The 26,874-nt window shown below is 46.0% G+C and overlaps 1 protein-coding gene across 12 annotated transcripts in view; it reads left to right on the top strand.

The window, feature by feature from the left end:
* nav2a (neuron navigator 2a) overlaps positions 1–26,874 on the top strand; it is a 1,224,858-nt gene that overhangs the window by 1,076,723 nt on the left and 121,261 nt on the right. For 4 of the 12 annotated variants that reach the window (XM_072466710.1, XM_072466705.1, XM_072466702.1 and 1 more), the window contains 4 exons: positions 359–1,046; positions 16,335–16,802; positions 18,919–19,041; positions 24,909–24,953. In XM_072466710.1, coding sequence (XP_072322811.1) covers positions 359–1,046; positions 16,335–16,802; positions 18,919–19,041; positions 24,909–24,953 — 1,324 coding nt within the window. The remainder of the gene's footprint in view (positions 1–358; positions 1,047–16,334; positions 16,803–18,918; positions 19,042–24,908; positions 24,954–26,874) is intronic. The other 8 variants (XM_072466713.1, XM_072466704.1, XM_072466706.1 and 5 more) reach the window with 7 other exon arrangements.

Below are 26,874 nucleotides of genomic sequence, written 5' to 3'. Positions count from 1 at the left end.
CTCATACTCCTCTGTTTAAGATTATCCTATCTCAAGAATAAAAGACAAAAAGTCCTTATTCAAATCTCAGTCCTCTGACACTATTCAACAATTGTGAATTTATTGCCAAATCCCTACATTTTTGTGATGCAATTTTGTCAAGGAAAATTAAAGATATTTGCCACATCTGGCAAAGTCTTACTAAGACAGCAAAAACCTTTCCCTGTTCTTCAACATGTATGAACTTGGAAGAAATGAAAATAATGTTTAAAAAGTTGAATTTGGAGAAACCGTGAGCATGATCTGGAGGTTTTGTTTTACCAAACCGATATGACATTGATAAACCGTTGTGTTGAGGTTTTATGTATTTTTTTTGTAGCAAAAACCGATGATGCTAAGGTGTCAGAAAAGGGCAGACTGTCTCCTAAATCTACAAATGTCCATCGGTCTTCTTCAGATGCAGGCCGCAGCAGTGGGGATGAAGGAATGAAACCTCCATCTTCGCGTTCAACTGGGGGAACAAACACTTTTGGATTCAAGAAACACGGAGGGTCCTCGGGAGGAATCACTATGATTACAGCAAGTGGCGCCACGATTACTAGTGGCTCTGCAACTCTCGGTAAAATCCCCAAGTCATCAGGCCTTATCGGTAGATCATCAGGTAGGAAAGCCAGCGTTGATGGCTCCCAGAGCACTGAGGAGAATTACCTTATCCTAAATGCACGCACTAACTTGCAATACCGCAGCCTTCCTCGGCCCAGTAAATCAAATAGTCGTGGGACTGGAAATCGGTCTAGCACTAGCAGCATAGACTCCAACATCAGCAGTAAATCGGCAGGTCTTCCCGTTTCAAAACTGAGAGAACCATCCAAGGCAGCCTCTGGCAACACAGTGCCTCCATTACCTAACCAGACTGACAAAGAGAAGGGAGTATCGTCTGACACAGAAAGTGTGACTTCATCCAACTCTGTCAAAGCAAATCCTTCACAGATCGGAACCAACGGCTCCCAGAGTACTCGACAGCAAGGATCCAAATATCCTGACCTAGCTTCCCCCACCTTACGCAGGCAAGTAATATTTTACAGTTCTAAGTTGTGAATGTAAGCAGTAAATGCCAATATTACAGCTGCATGTTACTAGTCATCTTTCAGTTAGTGTGTTGAGAAATTCATTGGCGCATTCATGCTGAGAATTTGTTTGAGAACTACAACCAAGTATTGCTCATGCAGGGGTCAACAGGGTGAATACAGAGGCCAGAATTTCCTGCTCATCCCTGAGAATCTGCTGACATATGGATAGGTTAGACTTGCAGTGTACGCTTGCAATTTTGCCCATTACTTGCCCCCTTATGTATTATGGAATCTGAGGCCAGACACACTGATGCTGCAAATGCGCTACATTGGAGTGAATTCCTCCCCCAAAACTATTTGTTTCTAAACTGTAAATACTTTCTTTATATTTGTGCTCATGGTTTCATTACATATATAGTGAATTCTTCTCTGAGAACAGTGTGCATTTTATACATGCAGCTCAATTCTGACGGAGTCTAATTTAGATTTAACATGTCGATGGTATTAAAAAAGAATACTTTTTTAAAATGTTTGCTTTTTAAATGTGCGCTTTACAACATTCTGCCCGGGTGCCTCTTTATCTGTGTCAAACCTGTTTAATGATGCTCTTATGAAGGGCCCAGATGGTTTACAATGATGAAGATGTTATATGGATAGAACCTGTTGTATTAAATAATGGGATTTTTCCGCCCCGCCAATGGTCAATGAACCTTTGTCTGGTCTGCCGCATCCCCCACAGCGGGTCCCACCATGGCAGGGCTGGAAAATGCCGGCCAAAGTATTGACAAACTTAGTGCTTCGGCTGCACCATGTGCACATGACGTAGCTGTAGATTTCAATTCCATTAAAGTGTTAAAAAATATTTGTCCTTTACACCATCAGTGTAAAGCATCAGTGGAAATGCTAGCATTTATTGCCCATTCCTATTTGTCCTTGAGCTGCCTACAGTGGCTTGCTAGGCCATTTCGGAGGGCAGTTGAGCGTCAACCGCATTGCTGTGGGTCTGGAATCGTGTAGGCCAGACGGGTAAGGGCATTAGTGAACCAAATGGATTTTTGTGACAATCCAGTATCTTTGTGATCTTCAACAATAAGATTATCTCTTTACTCCAGATTTATTAATTAACTGAATTTAAAATGCTCGAGCAGCCAGAGTGGGACTTGAACTCATGTCTCTGGACCATTATTCTGGACTACGAGACCCGCAAAATTATCACTATGTTTGTGGCTGTGTTATTACAAAAAATGAAAGAAATGGGGCATCATTCTCCGACCCCCCGCCGGGTTGGAGAATCGCCGGGGGCTGCCGTGAATCCCGCCCCCGCCGGTTGCCAAAGTCTTCGGCACCGGATATTCGGCGGGGGCGGGAATCGGGCCGCGCCGGTTGGCGGACACCCCCGCTCGATTCTCCAGCCCAAATGGGCCGAAGTCCCGCCGATAAATTGCCTGTCCCGCCGGCGTGGATTAAACCACCTTTTGAACGGCGGGACAAGGCGGCGTGGGCGGGCTCCGGGGTCCTGGGGGGGGCGCGGGGCGATCTGGCTCCGGGGAGTGCCCCCACGGTGGCCTGGCCCGCGATCGGGGCCCACCGATCCGCGGGCGGGCCTGTGCCGTGGGGGCACTCTTTCCCTTCCGCCTCCGCCACGGTCTCCACCATGGCGGAGGTGGAAGAGACTCCCTCCACTGCGCATGCGTGGGAAACTGTCAGCGGCCGCTGACGCTCCCGCGCATGCGCCGCCCGGGGATGTCATTTCCGCGCCAGCTGGCGAGGCACCAAAGGCCGTTTCCGCCAGCTGGCGGGGCGGAAATTCCTCCGGCGTCGGCCTAGCCCCTCAATGTTGGGGCTCGGCCCCCAAAGATGCGGAGCATTCCGCACCTTTGGGGCGGCGCAATGCCCGTCTGATTGGCGCCGTTTTGGGCGCCAGTCGGCGGACATCGCGCCGTTTCGGGAGAATTTCGCCCATGGTTCCTTATGATTTGCTCCATTGAAGAGAGTGATCCATTTAAACTCCACTCCACTGCTGATAGCTCCAAGTGCAATCTTGCATTAAACAAGTTCCAAATCATCGATTTATTTGAATTGGACAATGTAATAAATGCTAAGAATTCATCACTTAATAATTCAGTGATTAAGTAACTTTTAATTGAGAAACGTAAACTGTATTTTGACCATAAATCTAAAGTGGAAAATTAAAACAATTGGAACCCAGTGCACTATGGACTTAGATCCCACTCAAAGATGTGGGTAATTTATTCACTGTTCTATTCGATACAATCTGCTAAAGAGGAAGGGTTGTCTCTTACTTGTCAGAGACGGACATTGCTGCCAAACTGTGCACACAATTTTGCAGATGGACTCACAATTTGGTCCATCTGGCCAGCATTCCAACGCACACTCCTGATTGATGAGGAGAAAATCTGGTACTAACACTTTACCAACAGCTGCTGGGGAACAGGAACTTTGATGGAAATGTAAATTGTTTTAGTTTATAAATTTAGAGTACCCAATTATTTTTGTCCCACTAAGGGGCAATTTAGCGTGGCCAATCCACCTAACCTGCACATTTTTGGGTTGTGGGGGTGAAACCCACGCAGACAAGGGAAGAATGTGAAAACTCCACATGGACTGGACAGTGGGCCGGGATCGAACCTGGGTCCTCAGCGCCATGAGGCAGCAGTGCTAACCACTGTGCCACCATGCGGCCCGGATGTGTAAATGTTGCAAATTTGAACACACTCAATTCCTTTTTAAAAAAATTTAGAGTACCCAATTATTTTCTTTTCCAATTAAGGGGCAATTTAGCGTGGCCAATCCACCTACCCTGCACATCTTTGGGTTGTGGGGGTGAGACCCATGCAAACACGGGGAGAATGTGCAAACTCCACAGGAACTGTGACCCAGAGCCGGTATTTGTACCTGGGTCCTCAGCGCCGTAGTCCCAGGGCTAACCACTGCACCACCATGCTGCCCCTTAACACTCTCAATTCTTTGGGGGGTGGAAGCCGTGGATTCTGTGCAAGGTGGGCTATGCAGTTGAATTTGTTGCGACTTTGCAAGGACACCATGGAATAGGTGTTTCCCCTCTTTCTGTGCTGCATGTGCTCCAATGGGCTCAATAAACAATGTTCGTGACCCCTGTGACCTCGGCCTGAAAAATGTGTGGAAAATACGAGCATGCTTCTGCTATCAGCATATTGCAGTTTTTCAGCTAATTTAAAACCTGAGGGGTGTTCAGACCTGAAATGAGGAGAAAGGGATGGCTAGCAGTAGACCGGTCACGTGCACCTAACTCCCAAGTGCTTTGAACCTGCCTATTTTGAAATCTCAAACATGTTAAATTATGAAGACAGGTTGCATAGATTAGGTTTGTGTTCTCTTGAATATTGAAGATTATGGAGGAGGTGCGGGTGGATCTAATTGAGGTACATAAGATGATTAAAGGATTTGATAGGGCAGAAAGAGAGAAACTTTTCCTCTGCTTGGAGAGTACATAGTAAGGTGTAGCCATGAAACTCATTCATAATTGACGTCATAAAGTGCTGCTTGACACAAAGGAATTCTGCCCACTCTGTGGCATGTTTTGTGGCGATGAAGGGGGCCTGTGATGGCCGGCAGCTAGATCTTCCAGTCACACTGCTGTCAACAGTCCCGTTAGTCGCTGCCAGGGAGCCCACAGGGTGGGGGGGAGGGGCAGTGGGATCACCATTATAGGAGCGGAAGATCTGCCAGCGGGAACGGCTGGTAAATGTCGGCCAAAGGAGATTGGAAATCTGGATTTCTATCCCCCCAAAATATGTTGAATCTGGAGGACAATTAAACATTTCAAAACTGAGGTTGATATATTTTTGTGAGGCAAAGGAGTTAAGGTAGACGGGTTTAAGATGCAGATCAGCCATGATCTCATTGAATGGGTGGCACGGTGGTTAGCACTGCTGCACTCACTGCGCCAGGGATCCGGGTTCGATTCCAACCTTGGGTGACGGTTTGTGCGGAGTTTGCACGTTCTCCCCGTGTCTGCGTGGGGTTCTTCTGGGTGCTCCGGTTTCCTCCCACAATCCAGAGACGTGCATGTTAGGTGGATTGGCCATGATCAATATGTGGGGTTTTGGAGATAGGGTGGAGGTGTGAGCCAAGGTAGGGTGCTCTTCTGGAGAGGGGGTGTAGATTTGATGCGCTAAATGGCCTCCTTCTGCACTGTCGGGATCCGATGGATTCTATGGAATGGCAGAACAGGCTTGAGGTGCTGAATGGTCTATTCCTGTTGTGATGTTTCTTTGTTGCGTTTTCCTGGGTCCGGGACGTTTGCACGCTGTGGAGGCTGAGGCTGTCTGCATGCTCATAATGTGATGGGGACGCTCGGGGGTGGGGACTTCATACTTGAAAGCTGGCTGAGATATCGAGCTTTGAAGTTATTGCTGCGGAAACATTATGGGCTGGATTCTCCAAAAATGGGGCTATGTCCCCACGCCGGCATAGAAACGCTGGCGTTTCACTCCAGACTTTCCTGAAAAAAATATCGAGCAATTCACTTACCTGCAGGGGGCTGGCAGGGTCCCGGAGAGCTTCACGCAGCTTTGGCTGCGGATACGGGCCCCCGCACCTCCGGTTCCGAGTCCGCGCATGAGCACGGCGGCGGCCTCCAGCGGCCGCGCCGAACGCGATGGCGGACGCGGACCGCGGACCAGGACCAAGAAACAAGGTCCCACTAATCTGCCCCGTGCTGCTTCATCTGACCCACCGGTCGTTGCCCCGGCCGCCCATAAGGCCCCCCTCCCCCTCCCCCCGGTGCTGGATCCCCCCCGCCCCTGAGTCCGCAGCCGCCGCACGTGAGTCCCGACCGGCCAGAGGTGGTTAGAACCACGCTGTCGGGCACTCGGCCGGTCGGGACTGGAGTATCGCTGGGAGGGCCTCTGTCAATGGCCCCCCCAGCCGCGCGTCGTGATTCGCGGGAGAGCGATTCTCCGGGGACCAGAGAATCATGGGAGCGGCGCCGGGCCCGATTCTCGCGTAAAAGTCGATTCTCAGCCCCCACACCAAACGCGATTTTGGCGCGGGGCTGCAGAGAATCCAGCCCGATATTTCCACAGCACGACCACATAATGCCTTAAGAATGGGAAGTGCAAAACATGGCACAAGGTGTCAAGTTGCATTAATGATGCCCTGTTCAAAGAATTCAATAACCTCATATTTACCACTCCTATTTACCAATCCACATATATGGACAATGCCAAAAATAACTATTATGAATTCTTCACGTGCATTATTTTATTTTCCATTTTCCCATTTGAATTTCACTGAGAAGAGATATTTCAGAAACATCATGCATCATCAATGCATACCATTTATGCCGTTTCCCATCAGTTTCTGCTTTGTGAGGATGAGGAAATGAATGAACAATGAAGATAAATGGTCTGACTATGTTGGGTGGGCACATAAATGGCAGACATTAAGATTCATTGCAGTGCCCTGGAAATGACCAGTCTTTGGAGTCTATGAAAAAAATGCCTCGTGTTAAGCAGCTTGTGTTGCCAAAGTCACTTGCATCGCACACTTCATTGGTTCTTCAGGTTCACTCTACAGCAGCCCTTCTGATGCCATCTCGTGGCAACTGGTCCGTGTGGATACCAACTCAATTGTCATGTCATAGAAAATGCAGCGCCATGCTCCAGGAAGCATTGTCTAGATTATATTGTAGGATACATTGTAGGACCGCCCCATACCTGCCAAGACATTGAAAGCTCTGCTCCACAGCATTCACCGGGCGGGGACGTGCCTTGCTGTGTTTGCCTGCTGTGTGGGGTGTTAAAATGGTCATAAGCAGGGCTAGCAGTTTTCCAATCATCATCGCTGTTGTGTTCTTTGTATTGTTCTTCAGAATGGTGTAGGTTGTAGTGTTGACAAAAAACAGCAAGCAGTGTTTAACAAACAAAGCTAATTTATTACACTACACTTAATTAGATTCGAACATTTGCTAAGGAATTAGATAAGTAAAGAATACACTGAACTTCTACAATACTAAACTATGCTATCAGCTAATCTATCTTACACGTACTCTGTCTCTACTTCTCTCCCGGAAGTCAAGGAGGCATGTGATATTTATATGGTGCTCTATAGCACCATCTACTGGCTAGAGTAATAACATTACATTAACCCTTTATGTTCCTTACAATAGCCACATATTGTGACAACCGCCAAGTCAAGTCCTGTTTCTGAAACTGTGCCACAGTATAAATGGAGGAAGTTCACCAAGAGGTGTTCATTTCACCAAGTAAAACATGGGTGTATTTTTGGCAGTCCAGATAACAATATTTTGTGCAATAATTTCACAGTCTTGGTACATAATTTCTCTTTCCAAGTCCACATTTTCTGTTGCACAAACTGTTCCCCAGACAAGTATTTCTTCTGCCTTTATGATGCAGGGGCTGTGATCAGCACAAACATTCCTTTAAAGAGGGAAGGCAACAATTCTGTCTTCTTTGACTCTAAGAAAAAAATAAAATGTGCCTACTTGTAAATATTGACAAAATTGATGACTTGAAGATACAAAGATTTATTTTTTTTGCAGCATCAGTCAAACGTCTACCTCAATGAGCAGAATGGCTGGAGGAGCAGAATCTGCAAGCTCACTATAAGTACTGTCTGAGATCTGTGGCAGAAGGCTAGCAGTTTCAGAAGATATTTAGCAAAGAATATTATCTGAAAGATAAGCATCATCAGACTCTTGGAGGAGTTATTGAGTATGCAAGAACTGATCTGAAATAGGCAAATCAAGAGTATCCTACGTTAACGTATAATTCAACAAAGGGGCTTGTTTAGCACAGTGGGCTAAACAGCTGGCTTGTAATGCAGAACAAGCCATGTGATGGGACAGCACGGTAACATTGTGGATAGCACAATTGCTTCACAGCTCCAGAGTCCCAGACTCGATTCCGGCTTTGGTCACTGTCTGTGCGGAGTCTGCACGTCCTCCCCGTGTGTGCGTGGGTTTCCTCCGGGTGCTCCGGTTTCCTCCCACAGTCCAAAGATGTGCAGGTTAGGTGGATTGGGCGTGATAAATTGCCCTTAGTGTCCAAAATTGCCCTTAGTGTTGGGTGGGGTTGCTGGGTTGTGGTGATAGGGTGGAAGTGTTGACCTTGGGTAGGGTGCTCTTTCCAAGAGCCGGTGCAGCCTCGATGGGCCGATTGGCCTCCTTCTGCACTGTAAATTCTATGAAACAAGGCCAGCAGCGTGGGTTCAATTCCCGTACCGGCCTCCCCGAACAGGCGCTGGAATGTTGCGACTAGGGGCTTTTCACAGTAACTTCATTGAAGCCTACTTGTGACAATAAGCCATTATTATTAACTCCCAGGATTCGGTGTTTAAACGATACCAACACAAACAATTAGTCAATTGTAATCGTTGGGACTTTCGAAAGGAATCCTGCTGGTAACAAACTTCAGTGAAATGATTAATAGCTTGGGGGTAATTTGACAGCCGAGTAAAATAATTTGGAAAGTAAAGATGATCCTGAATATGATCATCACGACTTTTAATAACTGGTCTGTTTACAATTCTGCCTCGTTTAATAGCATAAACCGTTTGTGATTTGCAACTTATTTAACAGCTGATGACTTAGCATGGGAGGAACATATTTAATTGTTCAGTATTGATATTCATCATTATATCATGTTTTGTCTAACTCTTACATTCATCACACTTGTCTCCTGTGTTGCACTCATATCTTGCACTTGTTTTGACTACCTGTCAATCTGCACACATTTCCGTGAGCTATCTGTCCATCTTGTGCAATGTGTCACTCGCTTCCAGGAGGCAATCGTTCTATCTTTTTCACCAGTATCTTTCTTCTTTTGTTAATTTTTCCAGGTTCCCGTCATGCTTCCGCCCAGTTTACATTTTTTTTCTCCCATTTCGGTTTTACTTTTGCATGTGCTTTTTTTTTCTCATTTTGTCTTTTTAGAAAGGTGACCTTTTTTCATCCATGAATTGTTTCTTTTTCCAACAGATTTTATCAGTAAATAGCTCACGTCAGCCTTTAATCTCCAAACATTATCAAAGAATTATGCCCCGCACTCTGTTGAAATTGTTGAATACTTAAAATAATGCAGACATTCACCTTTGAAATGCTATTTATCTTCATTATTTTAATTGCAATCAATAAATTAAAAGATTTGCAGATCAATAAGGAAAACCAGAATTGAAGATGCACCAAAAATACATCCAGGACAAAGCATCCCACTTGATTGGCACCCCATCCAAAAACACCAATTCATGTCACCACTGTCGAACAGTGGCAGCCGTGTGTAGCATCTCCACAATGCACTGCAGGAACCCACCAAGGTTACTCAGGCAGCACCTTCCAAACCCGTAGCTACGACTAGCTAGCAGGACAAGAGCAGCAGACACATGGGAACACGACCACCTGGAGGTTCCCCTTCAAGTCACTCATCATCCTGACTTGGAAATATATCACCGTTCCTTCACTGTCGCTGGGACAAAATCCTGGAACTCCCTCCCTGCCAGCACTGTGGGTGTACCTACACCACATGGACTGCAGCGGTTCAAGAAGGCAGCTCACCACCACCTTCCCAAGGACAATTGATTGTGGGCAATAAAGCTGGCCTAACTAGCAATACCCACATACCTTGACTGAATAAAGAAAATTACATTTGAACACATGTTTCTGAGGTCAATTGGCGATCTGTGTTACATTTACTTAAACTTTCTATAGTGAACATCAGTTTTTTTTAAAAAAAGACATTGGGCGCAATCTAGCGATTGCGTCCTGCCTGAATGGGGGCACGACGCAGTTGGTAGATGCTGGGAGAGGCCTCTTCCAGGATTTAAAAAAATAAATTTAGAGCGCCCAATTATTTTTTTCCAATTAAGGGGCAATTTGGCGTGGCCAATCCACCTAACCTGCACACCTTTAGGTTGTGGGAATGGGACCCACGCAGACGCGGGGAGAATGTCCAAACTCCACGCGGACACGGTGCCGGGATCGAACGCAGGTCGCTAACACCGTGAGGCAGCAGTGCTAACCACTGTGCCGCCGTGCCGCCCACCCTCTTCCAGCATTTACCCGACACACCACGCCTCGCGAGATCTAACGGGATCTTGTGAGACTTCACGATGTGGATCCCGCCCATTGTGGGTGGGATCAATATTTGGCAAATCTACATATTAGTGAGTAGCTGATCTCACTCTAATATGCACTTGCTGGTTCTGCCCGAGGTGTGGGGATCTTATTCCTTTGCCTCGGTGACTTTAGGCCAGTGTCGTCCAGCACTGGTCTCCACTAATGGGGACCAGGTGGAAAGGCACTTGGGGGGTCTCCCAGGGGATTGGAGGCCCCTGAATGATTGGCCACTGGGTTGGGTGGCACCCTTGCATTGCTGTTGCCACCTTGGTACTGCCACCTGGGTGACAACCTGGCACTGCCAAGTATGTCACTGAGCGGCTGCAGGTCAATCTGAAGGGGCAGGGTAAACATTCAGATGTTGTGGTTCAAATAGATACCAACAAAATCGATAGAAAAAGGAATGAGGTCCTGCAGCAAGAATTTAGGGAGCTAGGTAGCCGATTGAAATGCAGGACCTCAAAGGTTGTAATCTCTGGATTAATCCCGACCCCACATTGATGTGAGTGTAGGAAGAGGAGGGTGGAGCAGATGAATGTGTGGCTGAAGAGATGGTGCAGGAGGGAGGTCTTTAGTTTCCTGGATCACTGCGTCTGCTTCTGGGGAAGGTGGGACCTGCACGAGTCAGATGGGTTCCACCTGAACCGGAACGGGACCAACATCCATGTGGGGAGGTTAACTAGTGGGTGTGGGAGGTTTAAACTAATTTGACAGGGAGATGGGATGCCTAGTTGAGGTACAGTAGAGGGTGATGCACAGCCAAACTACAGTCATCTTAAGCATTCTTTCTGTCCCAATTCCCTGGTTATCTGGACTGTAACACGCACTTTAGAAAGCCTGCCTCTTTGCACCTTCCGTTCTGTGCAGTCTTTTTTCTGGCAGATTTGAGAGATGTTTATTTTGCAGTGCCCTGTCTCCAGTTTCCCACAAAATCAGCTAGATGTAAAACCTAAAAGCTTTTCTACCTTACAAGGTCCTCGTTGCTAAGCAACGTCTTAATCCTAATCTCGGCTCTTATTTGCTCTTCATGCTGCAACCCTTCGTAAGCACAATAGAATCACAGTTGGATCTGACCAAACCCCCATACATAAAAACACCTTTGTCCAGCATGAATCTAACTCGAGGTTTTACTCTTCCAGGCACAGAAACATTAAATTAAACTCACCTAAAACTGTACTTCTAATGTTTTCCAATAAAAATATAAATTCCTTAAAACTACCTTTATTTTTCTAACACACTATTTTGTTTAGCTGAAACAGGCGCAATGTGTTCTGTCTGCCTGCAAAGAACAGGGCCCTGTGTATTAACATATCTCGCTTCCAGTACATGCAAATGCGCCACACCGTGAGCCCGACTGACAATCTGAAATTGGTTGTCAGTCTGATTTTTAGCACATTGAGGATTATTTAGCAAATTTTGCCCAATGACGGAATCACATCCAATGTTCGACACTGTGTTTTGAGTTACCTTGCCCATTGCGAGCACGGGCTGGTTGAGTATGGTCTGCAAATTGACTGTTGCGAACAACAAGCTGTTTGCAATGGACAAGGGAAGACTGTACCCAACCAGCCCGTGCTTTCAAAACTTAAAACACAGTGTCCAACATCAGGGGCGAAATTCTCCCCCAACGGCGCGATGTCCGCCGACTGGCGCCAAAAACGGCGCCAATCAGACGGGCATCGCGCCGGCCCAAAGGTGCGGAATGCTCCGCATCTTTGGAGGCCGAGCCCCAACATTGAGGGGCTAGGCCGGCGCCGGAGGGATTTCCGCCCCGCCAGCTGGCGGAAATGGCGTTTGGTGCCCCGCCAGCTGGCGCGGAAATGCGGCGCATGCGCGGGAGCATCAGTGGCCACCGACAGTTTCCCGCGCATGCGCAGTGGGGAGAGTCTCTTCCGCCTCCACCATGGTGGAGGCCGTGGCAGAGGCGGAAGGGAAAGAGTGCCCCCACGGCACAGGCCCGCCCGCGGATCGGTGGGCCCTGATCGCGGGCCAGACCACCGTGGGGACACCCCCGGGGTCAGATCACCCCGCGCCTCCCCCAGGACCCCGGAGCCCGCCCACGCCGCCTGGTCCCGCCGGTAAATACCAGCTTTGATTTACGCCAGCGGGACAGGCAATTTCTGGGCGGGACTTCGGCCCATCCGGGCCGGAGAATTGAGCGGGGGGTCCCGCCAACCGGCGCGGCCCGATTCCCGCCCCCGCCGAATATCCGGTACCGGAGACTTCGGCGGGGGCGGGGACGGGATTCACGGCGGCCAACGGCCATTCTCCGACCCGGCGGGGGGTCGGAGAATGACGCCCCTGATGTGATTCCATGATTGGACACCATTTCCTAAATAACCCTTAATGTGTCAACCAATTTAAGATTGTCAGTCTCACTGGCAGTGTGGTGCTCTTTGCAGTCAAAAAGAATGTGGACATGCTGTGCCTATTTTAGCTAAACAAATTAAAGATGGCCATTTGCTGGTTCATTCCTCGGGGCAATGCTTTGACCAGTGAACCTGCCTGGTTTAAATTTTCAAGCAATGCTTGGCAGTTAACTGTCAGTCATCGTTAACTGATCATTCTCCATGGCAGTACCTCGACCAATCAGCGTCTACTTAACTTGCCAACCAGTCAGCACTCATACAGTATAAAATCATTGTTTCACCTGACATTGGTATTCCTCAGATTGTCCTGGTGGGTGCAAGATGAAAAGCTTCAACACAATGTCTATTTTTAGTAATACTGGATGGAGTCTTGTCTGAAAATAAGTTGCGCAGTTCTTGCATGTCAATGGAGACTTCAGTTTAAAAGTACTTTAATTGACTATAAAGTACTTAAGAAGGTCCGGGGTGGGGAGTCATGATGGCACAGTGGTTAACACTACTGCCTCATGGTGCTGAGGACCCGGGTTCGATCCCGGCTCTGGGTCACTGTCCGTGTGGAGTTTGAACATTCTCCCCCTGTCTGCGTGGGCCTCACCGCAACAACCCAAAGATGTTCAGGGTAGGTGAATTGGCCACGCTAAATTTCCCCTTAATTGGGAAAAAAATAATTGGGTACATTTTTTTTTAAAAAGAACATCCAGAGGTTGTGAAAGGCACTTTAGAAATGCTCACCCTTTTTCAGAAAATGAAAATAATCTGGTTTAATGATTTATTTTATTGGTAAACTACATAAGCAGACATCCTTGTATTTGACAACAAATGCAGCAATACTATGTCAATGCAACCGTTAGTCAATATTCCAGGTGGGGATCTGCAGAAATCTGCAGGCCTGAATTTTCTCTCTTGATCAGGACTCGAGAGTCAAGACATTAACGATCTGGGCGAAAATGCTCGGAAATTGGAATTTTCAGTCTGGGTGGTGGTGATCTCTGGGAACCCATAATGAGCGTGGAGGATGGATATGGAGGTGAGCAGGCTGGAGAGCCTGTCTCGATGCCCCTCACACCCCTCTGCCCCTCCACACACACATTCCCCATGTCCATCATGATAATTTACGTTCCCCAACCATTCCATGGTCCCTCATACACTCTGTGCCAGCCAATGTCCTTCTGTCTACTCCTATAGCTCTTTATAGCCCCTATGCTGACCTATGCCCCTATGCTGACCTCTGCCCACCCACATAATCTTTAATAGCCCCAATGCCAATTTAGTGCCAACTCATGCCACCCCATGCCCCTCACCTGCCACCCTTTCACCTTATACCTCCCATGGTACCTCACCCAATATCCACCATGGGCAGACCTCAGGAGCTGCTGAGGTTAAATAATACAAAATACTAAACGTCAAGTGTAGATCCCAGTCACAAAAACACCCATTCATAAAAAAATCCATTCACTACGTTTAGATTCCTTCAACGAGATAAGAACAAACATTTCATTCATGTGCACAATGGTTAGCACTGATGCCTTACAGTGCCAGGGACCCGGGTTCAATTCTGGCCTTGGGCGACTGTCTGTGTGGAGTTTGTACTTTCTCTCCGTGACTGCATGGGTTTACTCCGGATGCTCCGGTTTCCTTCCACATTCCAAAGATGTGCAGGTTCGGTGGATTGGCCGTGCTAAATTGCCCCTTAGTGTCCAACAGTTAGTTGGGGTTACGGGGGTAGGGCAGGGGGTCGGGTCTAGATGGGGTGCTCTTTTGGAGGATTGGTGCAGACTCAATGGGCAGAAAGGCCTCCTTATGCACTGTAGGGATTATGTGACATAAATAAGCATTGGAATTCATAGTCTCACTGCAAAGAATGTATAACCTCTCAATAAAACTGTGAAGTCAGGCACCCTGCTGTGATAATGGAAAGTTGTGAAATCTGTTATGCAGCACTAATCCAGTAATGGTATCCCTTGATTTATGTCAACAAGCCGGGTGAAGTAACAAGCAATTGTATTTTTTAGCACACCAAGCTTTTTTTCCAAAAATTTTTAAAAGGTGGCAATACTTTCACCAATTGACAGTTACATTTAATGGTTCATTTAGATACAGTTGACAGTTTCCTTTATCAGTTCATTTGACAATTTTGATAATTGCCTTTGACAGTTCTTTTGGCACTTTAGATGGGTCCAATAACCCATGCAGTTAATTAATTTATGAACTTTGTTTTTACACTCATTCATGTCTACTTTTAACAATGCTAAGCGGGCACCTGACCTTGCGCAAGGGGTACCTGACCACCACCAAAGATGTCACAGAACTAGACCCAAGGGGTACCCTCCAAAAGGGTAACCTATCTCTCCAAAGGATGCCATAAAGCTCAGACCTGCGGCTACCAGGCCTAACTTGCGCACATCATGTTTCACACACCTAGGTCTCCAAAATTACACACGTATGAGGCGGATACTGATGGATATGGCCAGCTGCCTCAGTAAAGTGCGTGTGTGAAATGCAACCCCCCCACCCCTTGAAAATGGTAGACATCATGTTCAGGAGCGGGACATCAGGGGCGTCATTCTCCGACCCCCCGCCGGGTCGGAGAATGGCCGTTGGCCGCCGTGAATCCCGCCCCCGCCGAAGTCTCTGCTCCCGGAGATTGGGCGGGGGCGGGAATCCGGCCGCGCCGGTTGGCGGGACCCCCCGCTGGATTCTCCGGCCCGGTTGGGCCGAAGTCCCGCCCAGGAATTGCCTGTCCCGCCGACGTAAATCAAACCTGGTATTTACCGGCGGGACCAGGCGGCGTGGGCGGGCTCCGGGGTCCTGGGGGGGGGCGCGGGGCGATCTGACCCTGGGGGGTGCCCCCACGGTGGCCTGGCCTGCGATCGGGGCCCACCGATTCGCGGGCGGGCCTGTGCCGTGGGGGCACTCTTTCCCTTCCGCCTCCGCTACGGCCTCCACCATGGCGGAGGCGGAAGAGACTCTCCCCACTGCGCATGCGCGGGAAACTGACAGCGGCCGCTGACGCTCCCGCGCATGCGCTGGGAAACTGACAGCGGCCGCTGACGCTCCCGCGCATGCGCCGCATTTCCGCGCCAGCTGGCGGGGCAACAAACGCCATTTCCGCCAGCTGGCGGGGCGGAAATCCCTCCGGCGTCGGCCTAGCCCCTCAATGTTGGGGCTAGGCCGCCAAAGATGCGGAGACTTCCGCACCTTTGGGCCGGCGCGATGCCCGTCTGATTGGCGTCGGCTTTGGCGCCAGTCGGCGGGCATCCCGCCGTTGGGGGAGAATTTCGCCCCTAATTTCTGGCCTCTTCCGCCATTTTCGTGTGATGGAGAGGCTTTCCGTCATTGCGAAAGTTCAGACTATTATATTTGCAACAAGCAAAGTTGGATATTTGAATGATGAAACATTTTTTTACATTTAGAGAGCATTTTAACATTTGCACCTCACCATTATCTAGGTTAAGTTACCTTGATGAAAAGACTTTCAGTTCATCTATCACCACTTCTTTAAAATAATAATGGATTGAGAGGATTAGGTATTATGTTCTGTCTAGACGTCAGGCAAAACTAGCATGTCTTTGAAAAGAAAGTACTTAATCATTTTAACAAAGGGTTGGTTCGGAAAATGTCAAGTTCTGTATTGGCACTTCTCAGCTTGCTGTTCTGTAAACTGATTTTTTTTTCCACACTCCCCGTTCCTCCAGGTGTTTTTCCTAGAGAAACAATAGTATATTGTTGTAGAAATTAAAGATATCACTTACAAGTTCGTTTTTGCATTTTCTTAAGCAGACTGTTCGGGGTCAAGCCAAGCACTAAGCAAGCTCCTGTCACAACAGCTGAAAACATGAAGAACTCCACAGTCATTTCCAATCCTCATGCCACTATGAGCCATCAGAACAGCCTGGATTCTCCCCCATCGTGTTTAGGTAGTGGAGGCAGCAGCCCACTGTATAACAAGGCTACGGACATGATACAATCTCCCCTGGCCTCCAGCCCAGCGTCAGTCCATTCCACCGCTTCAAACGGGACACCGTGGGGCACCAGTCTGAGCAGTTCCTCCACCATAAGTAAGGATGGTCCAGGTTATCAGTCGGTAAACAGCCTGCACACCAGCTGTGAATCCATTGACATCTCCCTCAGCAGTGGAGGGGGTCTCAGTCTTCACAACTCAACCAGTGGTTTGATTCCTCCCTCCAAGGAAGATTCTCTTACTCCCTTTGTGAGGACTAACAGCATTAAGACAGCCTTGTCTGAGAGGTAGGAAACCAGGATGTATTATTTACCGAGATTTTCTAAATTTGCACAGTCCTGTTTTTACAAGTGATCTTATTCAATATTCATATTAATTAGACCTTGTCATTCCTGACAACCCAGGAATCCATATAGTGTTTTTAGGAATAGGGAACGCTTGGTGTATTTGTCTGATAGGTCATTTGTGTACATTTCCTGTCCATTTAGAGGGCTTCTAGTGTGTTTCTTCCTGCTTGATTTTCCCCTGTAAACCATTACTGCTTTTTCATTCACTCATCTCTGAAGCAAAGTATCATTGTAACGTTATTGAGATAGTTGTTTATATCAGCCTTTCTTATGCTTTGAAACTTTGAGTCTGATCTTTTAGTAATAGTTTTTGAAAAGACCTAACTCCCTGAATAATCTTCGCTTAAAATCTCTTATCGTTGAGAAGGAGCAGCAATGTTTGGAGGTAAATGAAATGGGCAGGGTGCAAATTGGAAGATGGGAAACCGAGTGTGCTACCAGTGGGAGAGCTGTGAAAGGGGAAAATAATGAATGCGAACCTGTGTGTATATTTTTCTCAATGAAATAATCCTCATGCTGGAAGGTTGTCTCTTGTTACTGTGCCACCCAGGACCATGACAGTGGTGATGCTGCATTAGGAACTCAAATTTGAACACTTAAGAATTAATTTTGGAAATTAAAAATAGACAGTGGTATCAATTCAACTTTTGGCAGGGACACGTTGATGGATATTTGCCTGAAGCACATACTTCTGTGCTAGCCCATTGACAAAGATATTGGAGGATAAATTTGTGTTGGAAAAAAGAATCAAACAGCTCGATACCCGGTAACCAATTCATCATTGCCCATTTTGTTCTACTGTCCCAGACTGATTTGACACACCATTTTCTTTCCCCCGTCAGTTTTGAAATACCCTCCATAGTTTGAGGTGAATAATCCTGGGGCAGACTGAAATTATTCCGTGTTCTGAAGTACACATTTCAAACAACAAACCATTCTGTCATATTAATGTATACTAGCCAACAGACAATCATTCTATATAACTAAACGTCTTGCGTCAAGTACACATCCGGTGATGATGCTGTATCTCTGAAAGATACCAGGTCAGGTAATTTGGACATTCTGCATTTGCTGGAATGTGGCGACCAGGGGCTTTTCACGGTAACTTCATTAATGTAAGCCTACTTGTGACAATAAAGATTGTTATTATTAAAGCTATCACAGTGAATCCCGAAAGTATTGCAAAATCAACACATTTCTTTCAGCAGCTATAGTGCTTATTGAGACTGTATATGTGTAAAACCTAAAATTTGGAACATGTGTACGCATATGCTTGAGTAGATTATAAACCTACCAATCATAAAAATCCAGAATGTAAATGTTTCCCATGCACAGGCCCGTCACTTCCTCTGGATCTGAATCTAGATTTTGATTGGACTCCCACTGTTTGGATAACCTGAGCTTATCTGCCAATATTTCCATACCTCTAAGCATTTTGCACTGCAGTTTGCAACCAGTGGCTGCTATTTTATGTTTGTCAGACTTCTGAATTCCCAGCCCCTCACCCCAATGCTGCCAGACGCAGCTCCCCTGTACAGTCCTCTGGTCGCCTCCACACCTCTGCCAGGGAACCAGCTCCGTTCCCATCCCACATCGCCAGACTTCAGTTCTCTATCTTTTGCCAGGCCTCAGAACATCTCCCCAGAGCTGCCAAACACCAATGTTCCTATATCTCTGAGTGGTAGCCAAGCTGATGGCCAACTCCTCATAGCGGCCAAGACCAACAAATCCTGTACCACCACCCAGTTTTGTGAGGGCACAGTCTCTGTACCTGTGCCAACGTCCTTTGGATAATTCGGAGTGATCATTACATTTAACAAGATCCATGTGAGTCAAAGCCTCTTTCCATCAATGACTTGTTTCTAAATTTACTATATTCTCCCCAATGGTCTGCGGATTTACTTTTCTGATTTGTTATTTTGTTGGTTCTACATTGTAGAGTTAAAATTGGAACATTTAAATGAGCCAGATGTCTAATTTTGCTGTTGGATATAGATGTATGTACTCTCGGATCTGCTAACATTGTTTTTCTTTTCTCATTTCTTTCTTTCCGAAGTGTTAATCTACCTTCCCTTTTTTGTTCTTCCCTTTACGGCTTGATTCCACCCTATAGCCCTCTCTCTTCCCCTACTGCTAGTCCCAAATTCAACAGAAATACATTACCAAGGAAACAAGACAGGTAATGCGCACAAATCAGACAATTTAATTCAGTCAAAACAGGCCCTGTCTTCAAGGATCATCTGTATTTAGTATTAACCCCTTGGCAAAACCTGCTCTTAACTTCCTAAAATTATACTGTTTAGGGCTAGGCCCCGACCCTCTCAACACCTACTTCTAGTATTTTGGTGCAATACATTGGGTTGCATTTGGGAAATGCTGTTTTCTACCTCGTGCATTGGTTTATAAACAAACATTAAGGTTAACTTCCACAATAGCTGATGTGAAAGAACTGCAGTCACCTTAATGTCGGAACGACTCTTGTGAGGTTTTTGAGCAGAACTCACAGAAATATTTGGAGATGTTTTAAGTAAACTTCCTTTAAATGTAGAATAGGTTGAAAGTATTGTACAAGAGTTTGCCTAATGGTTCAAACAGGCAAAGAAAACCAGTAAGGTTCCTGATTCAGCTGCCATTTTCAAGGCAGTGGTAAGGATTATTGTTTGCAGGGCAGCACGGTGTCTCAGTGGCGTTGACGACCCGGGTTCAAGCCCAGCCCCGGGTCACTGTGTGGAGTTCGCCCATTCCACCCCTGTTTGCGTGGGTTTCACCCCCACGACCCAAAGAATGCAGGTTAGGTGGATTGGCCACACTAAATTGCCCCTTAATTGGGAAAAAATAATTGGGCACTCTAAATTTATTTTAAAAAGAGAAAACAAAATTTAAATAGGATTATTGTTTGTTTCAGTGCTTCTGGGTTAGGCATAGGTGGTGAAGGGTGATGATGCTGATACCAATTGCCCTCAGGGATGTACTTCTGAAGCTGTATAAGGCTCTGGTCAGACCCCATTTGGAATACAGTGAGCAGTTTTGGGCCCCGTATCTAAGGAAGGACCTTAGAACATAGAACATACAGTGCAGAAGGAGGCCATTCGGCCCATCGAATCTGCACCGACCCACTTAAGCCCTCACTTCCACCCTATCCCCGTAACCCAATAACCCCTCCTAACCTTTTTTGGGGGTCACTAAGGGCAATTTATCATGGCCAATCCACCTAACCTGCACGTCTTTGGACTGTGGGAGGAAACCGGGGCACTCGGAGGAAACCCACGCAGACACGGAGAGAACGTGCAGACTCCGCACAGACAGTGACCCAGCAGGGAATCAAACCTGGGACCCTGGCGCTGTGAAGCCACAGTGCTATCCACTTGTGCTACCGTGCTGCCCTTGGAAAGGGGCCAGAGGAGGTTCACAAGAATGATCCCTGGAATGAAGAACTTGTCATATGAGGAACGTTTGAGGACTCTGGGTCTGTACTCGTTGGAGTTTAGAAGGATGAGGGGGATCTTATTAAAACTTACAAGATACAGCGAGGCCTGGATAGAGTGGACGGGGAGAGGATGCTTGTAGGAAAAACTAGAACCAGAGGACACCATCTCAGGCTAAAGGGATGATCCTTTAAAACAGAGATGAGGAGGAATTTCTTCAGCCAGAGGGCGGTGAATCTGTGGAACTCTTTGCCGCAGGAGGCTGTGGAGGACAAATCACTGAGTGTCTTTAAGACAGAGATAGATAGGTTCTTGATTAATAAGGGGATCAGGGGTCATGGGGAGAAGGCAGGAGAATGGGGATGAGAAAATATCAGCCATGATTGAATGGCGGAGCAGACTCGATGGGCAACATTTTAAAATAACCTGTATTATTTCTGCCAATAACAAATTGTGTCTATCTAGATTGTAAAGATATCAAGAGATATGGGAATGGTGTGGAAAAATGACAGTGATCTTGTTGAATGGCGGAGCAGGTTTAGTGGTCAAATAGCCTACTCTTGCTCCTGTTTCCTGTGTTCCTATTTGCATGTTTGTGCCCAGCAGCTCTCATCAAATATTAATTGTTCCCTGATTATTTTAAAACCGACCTTCTTATTGACATAAATCCAAATAAAATTAAATTGGCATAATCCACACAATGGCCCCCGTTAATAATGAGGCTAATATCAGGTGATCCTTGATACATGGTCTAATGGCATTCAAGGCTTTGGTGAATATCATGACACAGTGGTATGCTAGTGAGAAAATACGTGTATGTGTAAGTTACGGGTGGTAATTGCCAAGGAAATGGTCTGTTTCACAGGCAAAATAACCTTTTTAAAATTTAAACATTTATGAATATTTTTCAATATTTGCGAAAAATCTTATCAACAAGTTGAAGTTTCAGATCCTTTGTGTACACTCTAAACGTTCACAGCATCGAGGGAAAATGTTTGCAATTTTTGAATTTGGACAGAAAATATACCTAAAAGCTTAGGTTATCCGAAGACCGAATATCTTTATTTTCCTTTTACATTTATTGGAATCGTTGGCACCAATTTTCCCAATATCTTTGTCCACATGAGCCTGACCCCAGTTTCCTGCCTTGCTTGATTTTCTGCTGTGTCGAATGGCACAGGATCGAGGCAGATGAAGCTCATGTTTATGTCTGTTTCCATGCCAGGTTTTTCCTGGAACAGGCCACCTGCCTGCTGCTACCTGACACCACCGCATGTCCTCTATTTATTGCCTTTCTCTTGGCAAAAGATATGCTCCGTGCCTCTGCTATCGCTTCTTTTAAAAAAAATTTAAAGTGCCCAATTCTTTTTTTCAATTAAGGGGCAATTTAGTGTGGCCAATCCTCCTATCCTGCACATCTTTTTGGGTTGTGGGGGTGAGACCCACGCAGACACAGGGAGAATGTGCAAACTGTACTATTGCTCCTTGATTATTAATTGCTAGGAAGTGCACGCGAACAACCTGGTACAATTTTTCTCCTCACTCCCACCTTTCACGTCTGACCAACGTTTATGGGTAGCACAGTGGTTAACTCTTTGCTTCCCAGTGCCAGGGACCCGGGTTCGATTCCCGGCTTGGGCCATTTTCTGCACGGAGTCTGCATGTTCTCCCCGTGTCTGCATGGGTTTCCTCCGGGAGATCCGGTTTCTTCCCACAAGTCCCGAAAGACATGATGTTAGGTGAATTGAACACTCTGAATTCTCCCTCTGTGTCACCGAGCAGGCGCTGGAATGTGGCGACTAGGGGCTTTTCGCAGTAACTTCATTGCAGTGTAAATGTAAGCCTACTTGTGACAATAATAAAGATTATTATTCTCCCCAAGGGGCAAGGTGCGATTTTGAACTTAGCGTGCATCCACTGTAGGTCCAAACGGGCACCCTCCATCTCCAATGCGTCAACTTTACGTTCTGTTAGCCATTCTTGATTTATTGGCCAACTAGGTTGCTCGAGTTGGCTCATGTTTCAGAGAGAAATGACAACCATTCATTGCGCCCTTATACAGTTAACAGCTTAACATTTCAGCATAATATTCCCCTCACCCTGACTTTCCGTAAGGATGCTATTTTCCATTGTTTTAAAGCTCTGATGATGTATTTTGGTGAACTTTGAGGAGAAAGATGAGTGTGAAAAGGCACAGGCTATTTTAATTCAAATGATGCCACATTCAATAATGTGGTTTAACTGACACACAGTATTTTTGTAGACATGCATTGTATGCTAATCAACAAATAAGAATATGTTTCCTCTCCACTTGTATTATTTTGACAAACCTATGTCCCTCCCTGCCTTATTTCATGAAGAAAAGTTGTAAAACATTAATAGACAAGCACTGTAACTAATTAAATGTAATTGGCTCAATTTTTTATAATTACGTGACAAAGGATCATCTATTTTCGCTGAGACATGTAACCTTAGCAGATTGACGAGGAAGCAGCATTCTTGGCACTTATTGCTTTTGAAATAAGGTCTGAATTATCTATTTATTCAATCACACTAGCATTCCCCTGTGTGGATTGTTATTCCGTGGCATGCCAACATTTATCTGTATCACAGCTAATGTGTTGCCCAATTCTAAAAGTGTGTGTGCATGTGTGGTGGTGAAAATGGGTTTCTACTCATTGTGGCATTTTCTTTTGTGCTGTTTGTCAATGGTGGTTTGCTTTAGTAACCATAACACCAGTCGATCCTTTACACTTGAAGTATGTTGAGGTTCAAATGATTCAGGCATAAAATCAACAAAAAAATATTGGTTTAGTGTTTTGAATAAATCTATACTACATGTACATATATTGCTGAAAGAAGATGTGGTACAGGGATCTTCAAAAATACGAGCATAGTTTCCTCTGCCCAGTCAGATGGGATTGCTTTAGTTCCTGACATTATGTCCAGTTCTCAACTTGATCGATGCACCTTTAATAACTATCGTGGGAAAGAACTCTTTTGTCCATCACTTTTTTTTCTTTAAAGTATCCAATTGTTTTTTTTTCCAATTAAAGGGCAATTTAGCGTGGCCAGTCCACCTACCCTGCACATCTTTGGGTTGCGGGGGTGAGAGGCACCCAAGCACGGGCAGAATGTGCAAACTCCACACGGACACTGACCCGGGGCCAGGATCGAACCTGGGTCCTTGGCGCCATGAGGCAGCAGTGCTAACCACTGCGCCACCGTTCCGCCCCTTTTGGTCCACCACTTTATAAGCTGTGTGCAGTTGCTGATGGGTAACGGGGATCACCATGACTATCGAAGGCCTGACCATGAGCCTTAACTGGTGATCTCGGTCTCGATAAAACATCTTGACACTTGAACCTATTTACCCCCGGAATTGAAACTCTGCATTTAAAATATTGTGTTAAAAAATATTTCCTTTATTAAAGAGGGAGATGTTTATATTGAACATCATCTTGATTGTTACTTTCAAAATACCAGCTGGATTAAACAAATGTGCACTGAGTGGAATTCATATTTTTACTGCTACATGATTCAGTGGTAACATCGACCACCAGTGAGTTGCGCAACGCAAAGCCAGTGACTTGTAACTAGGGTTGCCAACTGTGATTCAATGTCTTCCTGGAGGTTTCACCACATGCCTTGCCACCACACTCTTTGCCATGAGTCAGCCAACACATCCATCCTTCTGATGCACCATTGGAACTTTAAAAAACTCATCATCCAGTTGGATGATGCTTGACTGTTGGTCAGACAGACTTTTTTTCTTCCCCACTTTCTATATCTGGTAAAGAGAGATCCTCCAAGAAATGGCAAAAACAAACCCAATCATTTTGATCCTGTGCTGTAATTTTCATTGTTCTTTGTTCCCTGTTCTTAATTTGAGAATATCTTGATGATTTCTCTCCCGATTTGCATACAGCAATGCCCTGGAGATTGATTTTTAATTCCTGCAGACTCCAGGCCGGTCCGGGAGGGTTAGGCAACAAACCTACTGATAATTGAATAGAACAGTTTCCGTTGGGAACAACTGGAGATGAATTCTAAAAGACAAAATACTGCGGATGCTGGAAATCTGAACTAAAATCAGAAAATGCTGGAAATGATCAGCAGGTCTGACATTATCTTCTTGGAGCGAGAAACAAAGTTAAAAGTTTAGCTTGTGACCTTTTGTCCGATGCTGTCAGACTCGCTGAATATTTCCAGCATTTTGTGAAGATAATTCTATACGTTACATTGCTAACAGGGGAAATATTTCGCAACAACAAGCCATCTGTAGATGATTTATTGGAGTCTGTGTATTTTCAATTTGTGAAATCAAGGACCAGTTTAGAATACAATCTTTATGTTTGGATCACAAGAGATCTTCTAGTTATGCAGCACAGTTTGGTATAAATATTTTTAAAATGTCATTAACATCATATCCTGATCCATTTCTAGGAAGCTACCATTTTGTTTTCTGGTATCACATGATCAAACCTCATTGTCGAGGAAAGCAATATTTGGTGTGTATTGTCATCCAACGGTTTACATGCCCTCTTCATAGTTTTTTAATCTTGCGATCTGTTAACGTCTGACTGGAATTTTTCTTAGCTTTCTTCTCACTTTCCCACAGTGATCCGCAGCTTGATAGGAATACCTTGCCTAAGAAGGGATTCAGGTATTGGTACTTCCCTCATAAATCGTTGCTTTTTGTGTCACTGGCACTCTGCACTTTGTACATGTGGCGTTGGTGGGATATTTCCATTTCTGCAAGCATCTCACTATCTGTAATTTACCATTTTGCTTCTTTTGTGTGATCACGCGGTCTGGATTTTGGAATCACCGCTGCTGCTTAAGGCTCTTTTTGCTCGACTCGATGTTTGTTTCGTCAGCATGAACCACAATGCTTTTACAAACATGGCTGATAGCTGCAGGTCACCTGTCTTGAGTCTTGTTTGTGTGTATGGCCTTCTTTCCCCCACTTAATTATTAGTTACCGAATCTGCTTCTAGTTCCGTGAAGGCAAAGGGTAAAACTCATCGTAAAAACAATTCGAGCTTCGGGCTCACACAAGAATCGGTGCATATTATTTTTTCCCCGAGGAGCACTTTGGACCACACTATTTTTACTTAAGGGGAGGGGGAACACACAGGACAGGGGGAGCCACTGAAGGGCCTGTCTGCTACCAGGAATGTCCCAATGGCATCACTAATTAGTCCACAAATTGCAACTGATTATGTAGATTGGCTACTCATCGCTGCCAGGCAGGTAGCTGCTGCCAATGATGACCTGTCTCTAGCAAGATCACTCAGGGGCGGGAACACATTGAGCAACTGACCCAACACATGTTTCTCTGAAATTCTTCCCAGTCCCACCTCGACGCAAGAGTCAGCGTTGCGAGTGGGTGCATGAACAGAAAGAATTCAACCACAAGTGTTTTGACACAAAGAATGCCAAGACTAATGTGGTTGAAGTCCCTTGCAGAGGGAACCGTATAGATTTCCAGTTTTTCCACCAAATTGCCTTGAGAGGGAATGTTGAATGTTTACACCCTTTCATACCTTTCAAGGACTGTCATTTTATCAGCTGAACAACATACTGTATCTGATTTTGACCCATTCGAAACAAACCCATTTGCGCAGAATTAATACGAGGCCCTTTGCATCAGTTTTATGGATCAGACGTCCCAGAATCGAATAGTAAATTTGGCTGAGTTGTCTTCTCCCTTCCCTCAGGTGGATTAATATTGATTTTGATTTTTTTAAATATAAATTTAAAGTACCAAATTCTTTATTTCCAGTTAAGAGGCAATTCAGCGTGGCCAATCCACCTCACCTGCACGTCTTTGGGTTGTGGGGGTGAGACCCACGCAGACATGGGAAGAATGTGCGACTTCCACACAGACAGTGACCTGGGGCCGGGATCAAACCCGGGTCCTCGGCGCCATGAGGCAGTAGTGCTAACCACTGTGCCACCTTGCCGCCCTATTGATTTTGATTCAACGCAGCACCACAGATTATTTTATTGCCAGCCAAATGGGGCTGCTGAAGGCAAACCAAGGTGTAAGCGCCACATACGTTTCCTGGCCTTCCTGCCTTCCCTTCCAGTATACTTTTCTCCATGTGGTGTTGTGTTCCTGATCTTGTGTGGCACGGGTAGGTTTTGCTACTAAGCTGGCAAGAATGCCAGTGTTTGATCGGTTTGGAAGGGCAGAGACCAAACATTTTTTAAAATTGAGCCTGCAGTGGGAACTTTCAGCTTAGGGATCACAGAAGCATAGACTCTGACATGACAGGAAAAGGCAATTAGGTCCACAGTGCTCGGTCCGGTACTTTAAAAGAGAAAATAAGCGGGATTCTTCGGTCCCCCAGCCTTGGCCACGCGCTGTTCGTTGGCAGCGGGATTGATTTATTGCTCCCGCCGCTTGTCAATGGGATTTCCCACCCACGTCGCCAGGAAACTGCCGGCGGGAACAGAAAATTATGGCCATTCAATTTAGTCTCATCCTCAACCGATCTCTCTCGAACTCTGCAAATGAGTTCTCTTCACGTATGTTAGATATATTGTGCACAATTCAATTTGCTATGGACAGCTGCAGT

This window comes from Scyliorhinus torazame, chromosome 10 (assembly GCF_047496885.1).
Source record: "Scyliorhinus torazame isolate Kashiwa2021f chromosome 10, sScyTor2.1, whole genome shotgun sequence".
In the NCBI taxonomy this organism is placed as follows: Eukaryota; Metazoa; Chordata; class Chondrichthyes; order Carcharhiniformes; family Scyliorhinidae; genus Scyliorhinus; species Scyliorhinus torazame.
The sequence above is the reverse complement of the archived record's forward strand: the minus strand, read 5'-3'. Positions and strand labels throughout refer to the sequence as shown.